General features: G+C 41.7%; 1 protein-coding gene across 9 annotated transcripts in view; it reads left to right on the forward strand.

Moving 5' to 3' along the window:
• The window catches only part of CDIN1 (CDAN1 interacting nuclease 1), a 481,663-nt gene that overhangs the window by 295,873 nt on the left and 166,825 nt on the right, over nucleotides 1-18,965 (forward strand). For all 9 annotated transcript variants that reach the window (XM_056546010.1, XM_056546009.1, XM_056546013.1 and 6 more), the window contains 2 exons: nucleotides 417-482; nucleotides 1,345-1,450. In XM_056546010.1, coding sequence (XP_056401985.1) covers nucleotides 417-482; nucleotides 1,345-1,450 — 172 coding nt within the window. The remainder of the gene's footprint in view (nucleotides 1-416; nucleotides 483-1,344; nucleotides 1,451-18,965) is intronic.

Raw genomic sequence — 18,965 nt, forward strand, 5'->3', positions numbered from 1 at the left:
AAATTTTTTTTTTCCTGGAATACCCCTTTAACTTTCTGGCACCAGTTCATTTAAAAAAAGTTTTCTACCGGAGTACCCCTTTAATCCTTTAGGCTTTGTGACCGTCAGATTTAGATGCTGTTTGGTATAAAGCCAGGGAAAAGCTCCTGGCACATGAATCCATTGAAGAGTCCAAAAAGGTGTCCCTCCCATTGACTTGTGTCAACAGGTATATGTTAATGGTAGAGTACACTATTCCATACAATGGTACAGTAGAGTAGCAAACTATCTTACAGTATGCCTTGTAATACTTGGACCTGTTTCATGATATATAGCCTTAGTGGTAACATAGTAATACCATAGTATTACATATTTTTAGTTTAGGATTGTATTTTCCTTTTTTTTTTTAATCATACAAGTTCTTGCATTTATTGTAGATGAAGACCAGCTGCGGTTAAAGGGCTATGATAAAACTCCTGACTTCATTCTGGAAGTTCCAGTAGGTAAGTCTGAGTTGCAGCCACTGTAGTTAACAATGTGGGATTTAAAATGTTTATGCTGACTGGATCATCCCTGTTGCTGATATATATTTACACATATTGCCTGCTTGGTAGACATAGACATCATGTGGCCTGAGCTGTCACTGCTCAGAATATACCGGTGCCCTCTCTCCCTTCCCTTTATAATAATGTATGGCTCGACCTTGTGGAGCCCTCTGGTGACCTCCCCTGCATACATGATCACTGCCAACATTACCAATATAGACCATGAACAACCTTCCTCATCTGAAAAGTGAAATGTTACAGAGCATATGGTATTTTTACTTATTGAACGCTGTCGCTGTGCCATCACATTGAATGACTGACCACTCATAAAGGAATAGAGAAATAATTTAAAAGATCCATTTAGCCAACATTAAATTATACAACATGCCAACCTTAAAATATACTCAATGTGTATAGTATACATATGTATGTTCCATCATAACTTCCAAATGGCTGGAGATATTTCAGTAGTGGTTCTCTGAAGTCCAACGTAGTCCCATGGGACTTCCAGGACCTCTCCTAATTGTGTTACTCGCGTGCTTTAGAGATTGCCCGCGACTTTAAAACAACCTGCCAACTGTGCTGCAGAGAATAGTTAGTGCAGGGGATGAATTATGAGGACAAGAGCATAATTGCTGCTTTTCCTCTCCCACAAGGTTTAAGTTGGAAGACCAGGCAACGCTGTGTACTCTGTTATTTTTCGATAGATGATGAAGTTTTCCTTCTCTTAATGTATTTGTTATAGCCAAATATATTAAAAAAGGGGCCATTGTTAGCTGCTTCTTTACTACAGTTGTTTTTGCTCTTGTTACTTCTCCAGCTGTCGAAGGGCATGTTATTCATTGGATTGAAAGTAAAGCATCTTTTGGAGATGAATGTAGTCACCGCATGTACCTGCAGGATCAGTTCTGGAGTTACTGGAACAGGTAAGTCTTTATGCATAAAACTACGGTGAGACTATACCATATACACCTCAAGCCTGGTGGAAAAGAAGTTGAATTGTTTTGTATTAAAATGCTTAATTTTGCTAATTAGTGTGAACTATGATAATACAGACAGGTTTAGTAACAGCTTATATTGTTTGTTAAAGAGAAGCAAAGCTGGAAAAGCCTATAAAAAATTTAACACCAATGTTTTTTGTTTAAAAAAGAGAGAGCATGCAGGACTGTTGCGAGCCGTGTGTGTGGCCATCCTGTTAAAGCTTCATTTACTTCAATGCAACTGAGCTGCAATACCAAACACAACCTGGGGACAGGATTGGTGCTGTTTTTTTCTTTCTTTTTAAATAAATCAACTCTGCTTTTCTAATCCTGGATAACTCCTTTAGATCACTCTATCAGTGCAACAGGCAAATCTGAAGAAGTAAGTCAGGACCCAAGGGGAACAATAAAAGAGCTACAAAAAAAAAAAAAAAACACTGAACAAGAATGGTGTGAAAGGACACCACAAAGAAATTAGCTGTTGTCTATAAAAAAAAAAAATAAAATAAAATAAAAAAAACAATTACAGCTGAATTAAGTTTGCCCAAGATCACCATGTTCATGCCATATCCTCTAAGGCTAAAGCCACACCCTGTTCTAGTATCACAGCTACTTCCCCTTGTTGAAAATGGCACATAAGTATTGAAAACACTTAAAAATGTGGTACTATTCATGTTAGCCAGTATTATGGCACACGTCACACTAGATTTTTGACCTAGGTGCACACCGAAACCTCATCCTCTCTTTGGAGCATGATGAAAGAAACATCATGTGTTGGGGCTCCTTTGGAGCAACATAGTCTGAACCTCAAAAAATGTAAGAGCAGCAGTCCATCACCTCGAGCTAAAGATTGTTAAAAAAAGAAAAACATTTGTATTTTGGAATGGTCAAGTCAGAATTCTGACCTTGAAGGGGTTATCCAGACTCACAAAATTATTGGCTTATACTCTAGATAGGCCATCACTGTTACATCGGCATGGGCCCAACTCTCATGCAGCCTCTTCAGTATTGACTACTTCTCATCCTTACATTTTTTTTATTTTAAAAGGTTTTTATTGAAATAACCAATAGGAAAAGCAGCTCATCCTTACAATTTCTATACTGTTGGAAGTGGCATTGCAAGTACTATAGCATGTGCAGTACTGTATTAGTTTTGCATTCCATAACTATTACTGACAATGCTTTTTGATGAGATTTTCTTAATTTGCAGCCTCCAATTACATAAAGCTTTAAACTATTTTATCTTTTCTTCTTTAAAAAAAAAAAAAATCTCTTCACTCCTTAAAGAATATTCCTAGAATCAAGTTGCCATCTTGACATGAGTCCCCAGCCAGCCAGGACTTCTGCCAGCAGTGTAACTGTTTTTGTATTAAGAAGCCAATGCCGTTATCGCTCCCTGGTAATGTCTCTGCTCCTCACCATAAGGAACACTTCATTTGCAGTAATTAAGAGCACTCAAGCATTTTCATTGCCCTGTTGATGAGAGATTGTGCACTGAAGTATCATGAAGGCCGTGCTGTGGCCTCGGTAGGCAAACACGGGCACTTTAAGTGCGACTGACCCGTATGTTTGTCTCTAGCGTTTACAGCTTAGTTGGGTTTTTGCTTCTTACTAAAGAAAATCTTAAAATCTTTAAGCTTTCTAATTTTTATACATTGTTACAAAATGTATCTATGCAAAATATAAATATAGCGTATTCATAATATTTTAATAGTACATACTTATGAAGTCTTTTCACTGGCATGTAGGCAAACAATATCAGTGATACGGTATGACCATAGCACTTGCTATTTAGAAAACTGGAGTACAGTATTGGAGATACAAACCCCATCTGTGGTAGAAGCGCCATTTCTTTGGTGGGGAAATCACATTATTTAATGAATGATAGGGCACTGGTTTGTATTGTACATTACTGTGTCACAATATCTTCCAACACTCTGAAATCTAAAAAAAAATGTGCCCAAAATGAGCACTACAAATTACAGTCATGGCCGTAAATGTTGGCACCCCTGAAATTTTTCAAGAAAATTAAGTATTTCGCACAGAAAAGGATTACAGTAACATATGTTTTGCTATACACATGTTTATTCCCTTTGTGTGGTGTGTATTGGAGCTAAACCAAAAAAGGGAGGAAACAAAGCAAATTGGACATAATGTCACCAAACTCCAAAAATGGGCTGGACCAAATTATTGGCACCCTCAACTTAATATTTGGTTAAATAACTGAAATCAGTGGCTTCCTATAACCATCAATAAGCTTCTTACACCTCTCAGCCAGAATGTTGGACCACTTTTCCTTTGCAAACTGCTCTTGGTCTCTCTTATTGGAAGGGCGCCTTTTCCTAACAGCAATTTTAGGATCTCTCCACAGGTGTTCAATGGGATTTAGATCTGGACTCATTGCTGGTCACTTCAGAACTCTCCAGCGCTTTGTTGCAATCCATTTCTGGGTGCTTTTTGACGTATGTTTGGGGTCATTGTCCTGCTGACCTCGGACGCAAACCCAGCTTTCTGACACTGGGCTGTACAGTGAGACCCAAAATCCGTTGGTAATCCTCAGATTTCATGATGCCTTGCACATATTCAAGGCACCAAGTGCCAGAGGCAGCAAAACAACCCCAAAACATCAATGAAACTCCACCATATTTCACTATCTGTACTGTGTTCTTTTCTTTGTAGGCCTCATTCCGTTTTCGGTAAACAGTAGAATGATGTGCTTTACCAAAAAGCTCTATCTTGGTCTCATCTGTCCACTAGACGTTTTCGCAGAAGGATTTTGGCTTACTCAAGTTCATTTTAGCAAAATGTAGTCTTGCTTTTTTATGTCTCTGTTTCAGCAGTGGGGTCTTCTGGGTCTCCTGCCATAGCATTTCATTTAAATGTTGACGGATAGTTCACGCTGACACTGATGCTCCCTGAGCCTGCAGGACAGCTTGGATATATTTGGAATTTGTTTGGAGCTGCTTATTCACCATCCGGACTATCCTGCGTTGACACCTTTCATCAATTTTTCTCTTCCGTCCACGCCCAGGGAGATTAGCTACAGTGCCATGGGTTGCAAACTTCTTGATAATGTTCCGCACTGTGGACAAAGGCAAATCTAGATCTCTGGAGATGGACTTGTAACCTTGAGTTTGTTGATATTTTTCCACAATTTTGGTTCTCAAGTCATCAGAAAGTTCTCTACTCCTCTTTCTGTTGTCCATGCTTAGTGTGACACACACACACAGACACACAATGCAAAGACTAAGTGAACTTCTCTCCTTTTTATCTGCTTTCAGGTGTGATTTTTATATTGCCCACACCTGTTACTTGCCCCACGTGAGTTTAAAGGAGCATCACATGCTTGAAACAATCTTCTTTTTCCACAATTTTGAAAGGGTGCCAATAATTTTGTCCAGCCCATTTTTGGAGTTTGGTGTGACATTATGTTCAATTTGCTTTTTTCCCTACCTTTTTTGGTTTGGTTCCAATACACACAAAGGGAATAAACATGTGTATAGCAAAACACGTGTTACTGTAATCCTTTTCTTTGATAAATACTTAATTTTCTTGAAGAATTTCAGAGGTGCCAACATTTATGGCCATGACTGTATTTTCTTTATTTACAGAATTAAAAATGTATTACAATGAAAAAAACTAAAATTCTGTATGAGCCTAAGTATTTAGACAATTTAAGGCTCATTGTCGCTGTGCACATATAGCTGAAGGAATTCCAGTGGCTGAATTTCGTCTTGCAGCAAGCGCTATTAGATGGCAGTGCCATCCAGCGGAATTCCACCCAAAGAATATACATGTTCATTCTTTGGCTCTTTGGGCAGACTTCCATTCTGCTGGCGGAATTCCACTGCAGCAATTCCGCAGTTTGCACAGAGCTGCAGAATCCCATTAAAAGCAAGCAAAATTCTGCAACAGAATTTCACCAGCCGAATATCCACAGTGTGAATGAAGCATTACTCAGTACTTAGTTGAAGCAAAGGTTTAGTTTTAGCTTTTTAATAAATTAGAAAAAATGTCTAAATCCTATTTAAATTTTTTTTTTCATTATGGTGTATTAACTGCAGAGTGATAGTGGAAAACTTGATTTTTATTTTATCAGCACATTGCCGCAACATAAGAAAATCTGAAAAAAGGTAAAAAGGTCTGAAAACTTTGCGAATACATTGTAGAATAAAGCACTTGGGTAGGAGGAGTGTTGGTAGTTCCTTGTTAGCCAAGGATACACAAGGGAAGAATTTAGAGGACTGATTTTATCAGCTTCTAAATGAGTCAACAAGGCAGTAGGGAAAGCAAGTCAAATTTTTGTCCTCATAGCTTAAGTAATGGGTATACATTGTACACGGTTTTAGTGACCTAAATTCAACATTGCTGAATTACTGAATCACATCTGAAAACTAATAGACATTAAACAAAGAGGAGAAGAAAAGGGTTTGGTGGGTGCAGAGGGGGGGATAGAGGAAGTAAGTGTCCTGTTAAATTGGAAGGTGGCTGCCCAACATGTGCACTGATCTAGTAGGCCTGTTATACTGCCCAATTATCATGTTGGCAGGGCTGCAGAAGAAATTGCTAGATTGCAAGGGGAAAAGTATGGGTACCATCTGTTGTTAGAATGCTAGTGCCCCTACTAGCAAAAAAAAGTTGTTGCGCAATTTAACCAGCAGTTATGTAAAGGAGATCTTTTGTCTGTAACCAATCACTCCATATCTTTGTGAAAATACAATTTGTTCCCAATGAGAGAGCTCTTCTAGTGTGAGTTTGTTCCATTCAATGTATCCAATAAGAAATTAAGGACTATTTCTGGATTTCCAATGGAAAGAGACTTGAAGGTGTATAAGGCAAATATGATTCTTACAACGAAGAATGTTGAAGTGCTGGGAGCTAATCTTTGAGGCCTATAGCACATTTTCTGAAGAATCTTCATTAACAACAACTTTTGATATCGTAGATATTACTATTATATTTATATTTTTTATATGCATTGATTAAAAATGTTGTATAATTTTGGGTGAAACATTTTTGTTCCTGTATTTGGACACACAGGCAATAGCTGCAGGAAGTGTGGGCAGGACAAGCCTGTCCTCAGTGTACAGAGCCCTGCTTGTCCTCAGTGTACAGAGCCCTGCTTGTCCTCAGTGTACAGAGCCCTGCTTGTCCTCAGTGTACAGAGCCCTGCTTGTCCTCAGTGTACAGAGCCCTGCTTGTCCTCAGTGTACAGAGCCCTGCTTGTCCTCAGTGTACAGAGCCCTGCTTGTCCTCAGTGTACAGAGTCCTGCTTGTCCTCAGTGTACAGAGCCCTGCTTGTCCTCAGTGTACAGAGCCCTGCTTGTCCTCGGTGTACAGAGCCCTGCTTGTCCTCGGTGTACAGATCCCTGCTTGTCCTCAGTGTACCGAGTCCTGCTTGTCCTCGGTGTACAGAGCCCTGCTTCTCCTCGGTGTACAGAGCCCTGCTTGTCCTCGGTGTACAGAGCCATGCTTGTCCTCAATGTACAGAGCCCTACTTGTCTTCAATGTACAGAGCCCTGCTTGTCCTCAGTGTATAGAAACCTGCTTGTCCTCGGTGTACACCGAGGTCTCCTTGTATTCTACTTGTATTCGGTCTCCTCACAGAGACACAAAGACAATAGCTGCAGGGACAAAAATATACACCTTTTTTTTATATTACAAATGTACATATAATGGTATTAACTACATTATATAAAGCTTTTTGTTAACGACAGATACACTTAGGTCTCTTAGAAGTGTCTCTCTGTTATTATTAGGCAGTGAGCGACATGATGCATCCACTTCCTCTTTAAAACAAGATACATTAGTAGTATATTGGCTTTTGGGGTTGTGTTTGTTATTGGACATTTTCGGGATATACTGTATGCATAATAGTTGTACCTGTGCCCAACATATTGATACATTTTCTAAATCTATGTCAAGTGGCCATGTTCATGCATCAGTTTACTGAATTGTTACAAGTAGTGACATGTAATTTCTCAGCGGGTGCCATTACTTCCAATATATGTTCATGTAGCCATCAGAAGACATTTATGAAGAAAAGATGCCTGTCTGTAGTGTAAATGTATATTCTCTGTGGACACTAGAATATGTTGCTCTTTTCCCATACTGAGTCATGGGTCACTTATACAGTCAGGGAATCATTACAACTAGAATTACATTACACCTATTACCACTTCTAGGGGTTACTGTATGGGTGGATTGATTCCTTACTACATCCTTGTTTATTTCAATATCTTATCCTGTTCTTGATAAACCCTCTTTACTGGTATATATTTTAATGGGGTTTTCATGTGAAGTATTTCCATTTTATTTTCTATTCTTTATATAGCCCTAATCTATGTAGGCACTGAACATAATGTGTAATCATTTACATTAGTCCCTGACCTCCAACATACACTGTGACCAACATTATAGAAAGCCATTTAATCTATTAGTATTGTACGACAGTGACAGGATTGGTACTCTTATTTCCACAAGGTACCTGTCATCAGGGCATGTGCAAGGACTTTTGTCTACACAGACAAAGGTGCAAACTCCATCTTTGTGGAGTTGTTCTCTTTCCTTTTCTTCTGTCTTGCTTAGACGCCATGAAGACTTCTTCCAACCATGTCTTGTCTCGGCAGAATCTGCCAGAAAAACATGTTAGGCTCTGCACAATTCCAGCACATTTCCCAACCTTTTCCTACCCTAGATAGGTAATAACACATCGTAGATAGGTAGGTGATGACCCCCTAGTAGGTAGGTAGTAGCGGTAAGTAGGTAGATAGATGAAGTGCAGATATGTAGGCAGATAGGTACAGTCAGGTAGGTAGGCATGAAGGTAGGCACACAGTGCATGCACGTAGGTAGTTATATAGTGCAGGAAGTTAGGTATAAAAGGCACATAAGTAGGTGGGTATATAGGGCAGGCTGATAGGTAGGTATATAGTGCAGGTAGGTAGGTATATACGGCACGTAGGAAGGAACATATATAGGGCACGTAGGTATATACAGCAGGTAGTTATAGAGGGCAGACAGGTATATAGTGCAGACAGGTAGATATATAGTGCAGGTAGGTAGGTGTCTAGGGCTGGTCGATTTTTAGTGTAAGTAGGTATATAGTGCAAGTAGGTAGGTATATGGGGTAGGACAGTTAGATATTTATGCCTGAGGAAGCGGGTGACCGTGAAACACGTTGCATGATGGGAAATAAACCATTTTAAATCTTTACCTTGTCTCAGCGCTCCTATCCATCCTGCCTTGCTGTCTGGAGATTGCCTGCTCTTATCGAGTTAGATATATAGGGCAGGTAGCTTACCCTGCATGATAAGCAGAGCGCCACCAAGGTACAATACATGAGCAGGTATTGATGTTCCCTGCTTCTGCACAGTACGGAGTGACGATGCGTACATGGTATGTATTACCACTCATTTTACCTTAGTGGGTGGGGGGGGGGGTGCTGCCTTTGATGCGAATCCACTGCCAGTGGCGATAGATTTGGATTTTTCTGCCCCTCCACAGCCAGAGCCCTAAGGCAGCCACATCAGTTGCCTTGCGCTAGTGCTGGCCCTGCCTGTCATATACTGAAACCAGGTTGCAGGAAGTGCATATCCCATCCAGAGAAAGCTGGGTGAGATGTGGGGAATTCATGAAATTGTTCAACACTCTAGGGAGACTTAGCTTAGTCCATAGCCAGATCCTCCTTCTAAGCCCCTTTCACCTTATTTGAGCGTAGCGCAAAAATGAAAAGTAAAAATCACAAATGTTTGTGCAAAAAAACAAGAATGGAGCAGTACTTGCAACTTAGTTACTGCCAGAAAACATACGCAACACAGAAATAACTTCTTCTTTTTATGTTTCAATTCTTCGCCATTTTCACATATTAGTTTGCTGTCAGTGAATGAAAACATCTTTGTGCATATTCAGAGAAAGCAGTGCTATATGTAACTACTCCTGCTGTCAGCCAAAAGGAGATGTGTCTGTATTTAGTCTGTATAAATAAAGTTCTTTTTCCCCGTTTTCCTGGGGTTACATCATGTGTACTTCCCCCACATTTAGAAGAGAGGTTCACATTCTTTATAAATAGCAAAGTAGCTTAGATGGAGACAAGTTTCTAAGTGTGACCTGGGCCGGTGTGAGATAACGCAAAAATTTCGAGACAATTTTAAAAAGTTCCAGTTGATAAACCACTGCAAAAATCGAATTGTGCCATACTACATTCAAATGTTTTCTTCCTTAAAAAACTGGGACTTTTTAACACCCAAAAAAGGATAAAACCCAATGATAAATTCCACCAATAATCTGTAAACTAGCAGAAATGTTTTTCAGCTGCTGCTGATATGTATCTTACAAAGCATATCCTAGACTTAAAGGACATCTGTAGTGCAATATAACTTATCTCCTGTCTGAAGGATATGGGATAAGTTATAGATAGTGGGGGGTCCAAGCGCTGGGGCCCTCTGGGATCTCCTGGACTGGGCCGCAGCAGTATGCTGGAAAGGGGGCGTTCCGTCCCCGCATGACGAGGCGGCCGACACGCCCCCTCCATGTACCCCATAGAGATACATGGAGGGGGCGTGTCTGCCGCAGCTTTCTTCTGGGGGCGATACTGCACTTCCTGCAGACTGCCGCGGCCCCGTCCAGGAGATCCCAGGGGGCCCCAGCGCTCGGACCCCCCGCGATCTATAACTTATTCCCTATCCTTTTGGATAGGGGATAAATTATGTTGAACTGGAGTACTCCTTTAATACTATTATATCTACCTCTCTGCTAAGAGACGAATTGGGTCTGTACCAGTCTGTGAATTTAAACAGCATGGTTCTCATTCACTGACAGCAAGCAAATATCTTGGTAAAGATGAAGTAATTAAGCATTTACACATTCCTTAAGCTTTATTAACCTAAATATGTCCATAATTGACTGTTTTCAGGTGTGTGAAGGAAATGTACACAACCTGCCTACAGAAAGTTCTATTTCAGAGCTTGACCTGTTACTTAGGGTTCCAGCAGAGAGCCCTGCAGGTGATCGCAGCAGTCCATTACAGATGTTTGGTATGTAACCCAAACCTCTCTCGTTTCCAGCACTTGGTGGTCCTGGGTCACAATCCTGTCACTTGCCGGGCTCTGCATCAGGTTGCCTAGATGACTTGTGTGTACAGATGATGTCAGGTCAGTCGGTTATAAGAAGCCCTTTTTTGGCAATTAAAAGCTGTCTTGGTTTGGACACTTTCTGGTGATTCAGGTCTATTCCTTTCTAAGCCCTATTTGCTATTTGGATTCACATTTGACATTTGTTACTTTTGCTCTTGCTTGTTTAGTCGTTCTGTCATTGTGGTATTTAGAGCTCCACTTCTGAATTTTGCTTTCACCTTCCTTCCTATTGACTGGATTCTCCTCGTTTCCTCTGTGTTTTGCTGACTTCTGGTACTAATACTGTCCAGCTTGGGCTAGGCTCACACCATGTCGGTTCCCTTGGTGGCCTGGATATGTCATTAACATGGGATGCAGACTGGTCTGTGCACACATGTCCGCACCCTATTTTGACATTCCTGATTAATCCATGCACTGACTGAGCCCTTGCACCTTTTACCACCTATCCATGCCACCACCACTGCCAACATAAAACCGAACTGTAAGGATCCACATTATGGAAATGCAACATCTACACACCTAGCCAGTGTCATACAGATTGCAGCGTTGTAGGTCCACTACGAATATGTAAACCAAATATCTTTTTCAATGACTGTGGATACAGGCCACATTGTATAACATTTTCAGAAAATCCGTTTTATAAATCTGCCCCAAAATATTTTACATTGATTTATATCCTGGCACATTGACCTTAAATTTCCCTGAACACACTGCGTTTGTTCCACAGAGGGGAAATTACAGTACTAAGCATTTTTGCTCATTGTGATGCTTTTTTCCAGAACACTGTATAACATTTTTAGTTCTTCCTGCTTCATTTTCTTCACATATACAATATATTTGTTTGCTGATTTGTTAAGAAGAACTGTAGATTGCCTTGAAATAAGTAAATGTGACAAATAAAGAAAATATACGGCATAAATGCTTTCAGATTTACGTGTAGCATCGCGGGTAAACAATACATAGTGACACACACGTGTTTTACATCGACAAGGGATGTGGTGTGTGATGAAATACCCAGAGCAGGCTTTAGTTTGCTTCACCTAAAAATGCTTTTCCGAGGTTACATATCCAGGAATCTGTCAGGTATGGAGCAGGAAGAGCCCGTCATGCACAGGCAGTTTCCACTTCTCCACAGGCAGCCAAGGCTAGGCCACCAAAGGTCAGCCTTCATGTCACAGTACGTCAGCTGGTTGACATGTTGTGATGCCAGCCTGCCACGCTCTGCAGTTCTGACCCTGACTGCACTGGAGGATTCTATAAGCAGCCTGTCTGCAGCACTGGCACAATGAATATTCATGGGTAAGAACAGCCTTTTGTTAATGAACTAGTGACTGCAGCAAGTAGTGACTCAATAGTTCAAGGCACAGACAGGTATCTCAAGATCTTCAACTCCTGAATGTAATCTAATGGATGTAGTTTTGGGATCTACAGGTGATTGGGAAACAATATGATTCCCGGTTTGCTAATCGAGGTCTGTGTTCACCGATATTACTTTATTACAACAAAGACTGAAAGGGGTTATCTAGCCTTTAAAAACATTATGCACAATCTCTATATATGAAAAAAAGGCAGAGCTCCTCATGGAATGATATTGTCAGTGTAAAACGGGGGAAAGCCCTCTTATTACAGTGTGCTCACCTGATTAAGTTGTGTATCAGACAACCACGCATGGACTGGTAAAGCATGGTGCAGCCTCCCGATCTTGACGTGAAGAGAGATCTCTGCCGAGGATAAGCCTGTATACCTGAAGAAGAGGCACTGTTTGCCTTGAAACACATTGTAAAATGGCTAAATAAAGACGTTTTCCTATTCTTTATACTGACTGCGAGTGGATTGTGCCCCAACCCGGCTCTCTTTTGAACGTTTCTTCATACTTTATTTAAAAATTATGTCCTTCCCTCCCAATTGGCCATCAGGATTAGATCTGACTCCTAGCACACTCTCCGATCAGCATTTTAAAGACTCATTGATGCTCATGTGATCACTATAGCCTCTTCAGTATTTACATTGGCAGCATGCTGATTTGTACTTGCAAACATTGTATTATTTGTAATAGTTTTCCATTCAAGTTAAGGGGAAACTCTGGCATACCTTGCACCACTGCTACAAATAGTCCAGGTTTGTAAGTACAAACAGATTTGTAAATTACTTTTTTTTAAATCTTAATCCTTCCAGTACTTATCAGCTTCTGTGTGCTGCAGAGGAAATTGTTTAGTTCTTGCCTGACCACAGTGCTCTCTGCTGACACCTCTGTCTATATCTGGAACTGTCCAGAACAAATCACCCATATCAAACCTCTCCTGCTCTGGACAGTTCCTGACATGGACAGAGGTGTCAGCAGAGAGCTCTGTGGTCAAGACTGGAAAGAACTACATAACTTCCTCTGTAGTATACAGCAGCTGATAAATACTGGGAAGATTAAGATTTTTATATAGAATTAATCTACAAATATGTTACACTTTCTGGCACGAGTTGATTAGAAAAAATGTGTTTTCCACCGGAGTGCCCCTTTAAGAGAGGCTATAGTGATCACATGAGTGCCAAGTCCTCTTCAATCAGCTGATAGGTGGATGTGATGGGAGTTGGCTCTATTTGTAAAGGCCAGACAACCCCTTTAATATACAGGGTGGGCCATTTATATGGATACACCTTAATAAAATGGGAATGGTTGGTGATATTAACTTCCTGTTTGTGGCACATTAGTATATGTGAGGGGGAAACTTTTCAAGATGGGTGGTGACCACGGTGGCCATTTTGAAGTCGGCCATTTTGAATCCAACTTTAGTTTTTTCAATAGGAAGAGGGTCATTTGACACATCAAACGTATTGGGAATTTCACAAGAAAAACAATGATGTGCTTGGTTTTAACGTAACTTTATTCTTTCATGAGTTATTTACAAGTTTCTGACCACTTATAAAATGTGTTCAGTGTGCTGCCCATTGTGTTGGATTGTCAATGCAACCTTCTTCTCACACACTGATAGCAACACCACTGGAGAAATGCTAGCACTGGCTTCCAGTATCTGTAGTTTCAGGTGCTGCAGAATGGGCAAAACAAAAATTGGAACAGGACCCTCAGTTTACGCAAAAGACTTTGTTCAGTGATGAGGCAAACTTTTATGTGAATGGTGAAGTTAACAAACAAAACCACCGCTATTGGTCTGACACTAACCCACATTGGATAGATCCCTCCAAGACTGTTGGAACACAAAAATAGATGGTATGGTATGGTATATGGGGTAAAAATTTAGTGGGACCATTCTTCATCAATGGAAACCTCAAGGCCACTGGATATGCAAAATTGCTACATGATGATGTGTTTCCCTCTTTATGCACTGAAGCTGGCACGTTCCCTGAGTTTTTCTAGCAAGATGGTGCACCACCACATTATGGGTGTCAGGTCCGAGCATTCCTAGAGGAACAGTTTCCTGGAAAGTGGATAGGTTGTCGTGGGCCAGTTGAATGGCCCCCAAGGTCTCCCGATCTGACCCCCTTAGACTTTTATCTTTGGGGTCATCTGAAGGCAATTGTCTATGCTGTGAAGATACGATATGTGCAGCACCTGAAACTACGGATACTGGAAGCCTGTGCTAGCATTTCTCCTGCGGTGTTGTTATCAGTGAGTGAAGAGTGGGAGAAGAGGGTTGCATTGACAATCCAACACAATGGGCAGCACATTGAACACATTTTATAAGTGGTCAGAAACTTGTGAATAACTCATGAAAGAATAAAGTTACGTTAAAACCAAGCACATGATTGTTTTTCTTGTGAAATTCCCAATAAGTTTGATGTGTCACATGACCCTCTTCCTATTGAAAAAACAAAAGTTGGATTCAAAATGTCCGACTTCAAAATGGCTGCCATGGTCACCACCCATCTTGAAAAGTCCCCCCCCCCCACATATACTAATGTGCCACAAACAGGAAGTTAATATCACCAACCATTCCCATTTTATTAAGGTGTATCCATATAAATGGCCCACCCTGTATAATACTAGCTGAGTACCCGGCGCTGCCCGATTTTTCCTACCTTATCCTTGTGGGGGGAAGCAAAATAGGAGGAAGCTTTTGTCCTCATATCCCGTCCTTAAATCCTGACCCCATATCCCCTCATCATATCCTAACCCCAAATCCCCTCCTCATATCCTGTCCTAATATTTTGTCCTCATATCTCAACCTCATATCTCGACCTCATATCCCGTCCCTATATCCCGAACTCGTATCCTGTCCTCATATCCCAACCTCATATCCTATCGTCATATCCCTTCCCCCTATATCCCTTCCCCCCATATCCCTTCCCCCCATATCCCTTCCCCCTATATCCCATCCCCATATCCCATCATCATATCCTGTCCCCATATCCTGTCCTCATAGTAAACATATACCGTATATACTCGAGTGTAAGCCGAGTTTTTCAGCACGATTTTTCGTGCTGAAAACACCCCACTCTGCTTATACTCGAGTGAACTCTCCGCCCTCACTGGTCTTCAACCTGCGGACCTCCAGATGTTTCAAAACTACAACTCCCAGCAAGGAGTTGTAGTTTTGAAACATCTGGAGGTCCGCAGGTTGAAGACCACTGCGGCCTTCGACATCATCCAGCCCCCCCCCCCCTCTCACCCCCTTTAGTTCTGTACTCACCTCTGCTCGGTGGGACGTTAGGGTTCGCTTGTCCGGGCCATCTGTGCTGCAGGGACAGTCCGGTGCGTAGGGATAGTCGTTCCAGGCTGTCCATCTTCACCGGGAGGGCCTCTTCTTCGGGCCGGCCCTGGAATAGTCTTGTTGCCTTGACGACGACACACACGGACGTTCATTAGTAACGTCCCTGTGCGTCGTCGTCAAGGCAACGTCTCTATTCCTGGCCCGAAGAGCGGAGAAGAGGCTCCCCCGGTGAAGATGGACAGCCCAGAACGACTATCCCTCCCCACCGGACGGTCCCTGCAGCACAGATGGCCCAAACCAGCGCACCCTAACGTCCCGCCGAGTGGAGGTGAGTACAGAACTAAAGGGGGTGAGAGGGTGGGGGGGGGGGCTGGATGATGTTGAAGGCCGCAGTGGTCTTCAACCTGCAGACCTCCAGATGTTTCAAAACTACAACTCCCAGCAAACCTGGACAGCCGATGGCTGCCCGGACTTGCTGGGAGATGTAGTTTTGAAACATCTGGAGGTCCGCAGGTTGAAGACCACTGTATCAGACATTGACAAGAGGTGATGATGAAGGGGTGGGGGGGGGGGCTGATAACATGTGGTGATGATGAAGGGGGGGGGTGATGATGACAAGGGGATGATGAAGGGGGGGTGATGATGACAAGGGGATGATGAAGGGGGGGTGGGATGATGACAAGGGGATGATGAAGGGGGGGTGGGATGATGACAAGGGGATGATGTAGGGGGGGTGGGATAATGACAAGGGGATGATGAAGGGGGGGTGGGATAATGACAAGGGGATGATGAAGGGGGGGTGGGATAATGACAAGGGGATGATGAAGGGGGGGTGGGATAATGACAAGGGGATGATGAAGGGGGGGTGGGATAATGACAAGGGGATGATGAAGGGGGGGTGGGATAATGACAAGGGGATGATGAAGGGGGGGTGGGATAATGACAAGGGGATGATGAAGGGGGGTGTGGGATGACAAGGGGATGATGAAGGGAGGTGTGGAATGATAAGGGTATTATGAAGGGGGGGGGTGGGATGATAAGGGGATGATGAAGGGGGTGTGGGATGATAAGGGGATGATGACAGGCGGTGATGAAGAGGGGGGTTGGGATGATGACAGGCAGGGATGATGACAAGCGGTGATGATGAAGGGGGGATGATGACAGGGTGATGATGATGATGATGAGGGTGTTAATGACGGGGGTCTGGATGATGACAGGGGGGGATGATGACAGGGGGAATGATTTATTTCCCACCCTAGGCTTATAGTCGAGTCAATAACTTTTCCTGGGTTTTTGGGGTGAAATTAGGGGCCTCGGCTTATATTCGGGTCGGCTTATACTCGAGTATATGCGGTAAGTAACATGTTACCAAGTATTTTCAAAATATCTCCAGCCGTTTGGAAGTTATGCAGTAACATGTATTTCCCATAGACTTGTATGGGACTTCAAACAAAAACCCAGACTCTAGCAAATGAGGGTGGGTAAGGGTTAAATTACCTATCCTATGTTTGTAGTTGACATATAAGTAAGATGTGTGCCAAGTTTCATCTTAAAGGGGTAGTCCAGTGGTGAAAATCCCCTATCCTATCCAATTGCAGTCTTTCTCAAGCTCAACAACCGGTGAAAATCACAAAGTATTTATACATGAGCTGTACATCAAGTTAATTGTTTAACAAGGTGAACATAAGTGGTTGCATTCATATTTTAAAAGACATATTAATAAAGTGCATTGATCAAAGTGCATAGTGTAACACTGATATAGTGCAAATAACTAAGATGCTTTGCACTTAATAGTGTTCCGCATTAATTACGGTCAGGTACTGTGATTACAGTGATAATATAAAAGAGAAGAAGGCAAATCATACATGAATCTATCAAGATACAGTATATAATTACCATAATTACCAAGACGTCTGTATAATGGCTGCTGGGGTGGCGTGGGACGCCGCTCGTACTTCCGGCATGTAGTGCCGTCTAGTAAGGCAATGCGCATTTGTGTGAACTCGCTCGTTCAGCGCATAGCCAATAGCGAGCAGGCGTCCCTGCAACCATAGTAGCAAACTCCACTATGCTGTGCGCAGGCGCAGCTGCATGGTTGTGTCCAATGTTGCCATCAGAGGGTATGGCAACCCTCATATGAATGAATGAAGTGAGGGCAAAAGTCACAAATGGGAATGTTTGTACCAAGGGCTCACACCCTATACAGGGAGGGAGACCAAACCGTGCATGTGGAACCCGATTCAACGGGTAGCCACAAAGCGCGTAATGGTACATACCCACTGGCTTCGCCCTATTTCGGATGTATAGGTGAAGGCAACCGGACCTCTAGATGCTTGTAGTGGAGGATGCTTGTCAAGACGCTTGTCATGGTGGTTTCTGTGTTAAGTATGTTGCCTCTTCTTGAAAGTGATCTAAAATTGCAAATAAAACCAAGTATGAGATATAATACAGTAAAATATGTGTACACATATATTACACTCATATACAGATGGTTCACATGACGTAAAAATTGGTTGCTAACTGCAACGTACATAAAAATAGCTGATATTCTTAATATTAGGTTACATTGAGGATGCCTGGGGTGACCACGATTTTCACATTTAAACCATGTGGTCTCAAAGCGTTAAGTGTATGAATCCACCGTAACTCTCTCTTTTTCAGGAGACTGGTACGGTCTCTACCGTATTTGAGAGGGGGATATGGTCCAATAATGTGAACCTTATATTTTTCTCTGTATGCCCAGCCTCCAAGAAATGCTTGGAGACTGGCAAGTCTGTTCGTTGTTTTTTTCTAGTATACCGATGTTGGTTGATCCGATTTTTGAAGGGCAACGTTGTCTCGCCAACATAGATGTAATTGCAGGGACAGCTAAGGACATATATTACATAATCCATAGTGCATGTCAAGTATGAACGAATAGGGAAAACTTAGCCAGTTCCCGGATTAACAAAATTGGGGCCTTTGATCATGTATTTACAATTTATGCATTGTCTGCACGGATATGAACCTTTGTTTTGTACTGTAATGAAAGATTGATTAGTATGCTGATTAAGAGAAATATCGGTCTTTACTAGTTTATTACGGAGGCTAGGGGGTCTCCGATAGGACATTAAGGGGGTTGTCTGGAATTCAGTGATGACAGGAAAACTTTTCTAGATGATATGCACTTTGATCAATGCACTTTATTAATATGTCTTTTAAAATATGAATGCAACCACTTATGTTCACCTTGTTAAACAATTAACTTGATGTATATCTCATGTATAAATACTTTGTGATTTTCACCGGTTGTTGAGCTTGAGAAAGACTGCAATTGGGCAGTTGAAACGTTGTTCCTTGATGTCAGGTCAATAAATCTTTTTCACCTTCACATCTGGAGTGCTGCGGTCCTAGTTTCTCTTGGTGTGTATATATATATATATATATATATATATATATATATATATATATATATACCATTACTTATCTCAAACTGATCTTGAATTGCAACCTGTATTATACTATAACTGTATTCATAATTCTGCAGGCTTTTTAGGGTTGAAAACTCCCAGCATTGCTTGCTGACAATATTTAATTGTACTGTAATAAGCTGCATATACTGTTAAATGATAGCAAGTAGAGATTTTGAAAACTGTGAGAGAATGATTAAAATTACAGTTGATGCAT

The sequence above is a fragment of the Hyla sarda genome, chromosome 11 (assembly GCF_029499605.1).
Source record: "Hyla sarda isolate aHylSar1 chromosome 11, aHylSar1.hap1, whole genome shotgun sequence".
NCBI lineage: Eukaryota > Metazoa > Chordata > Amphibia > Anura > Hylidae > Hyla > Hyla sarda.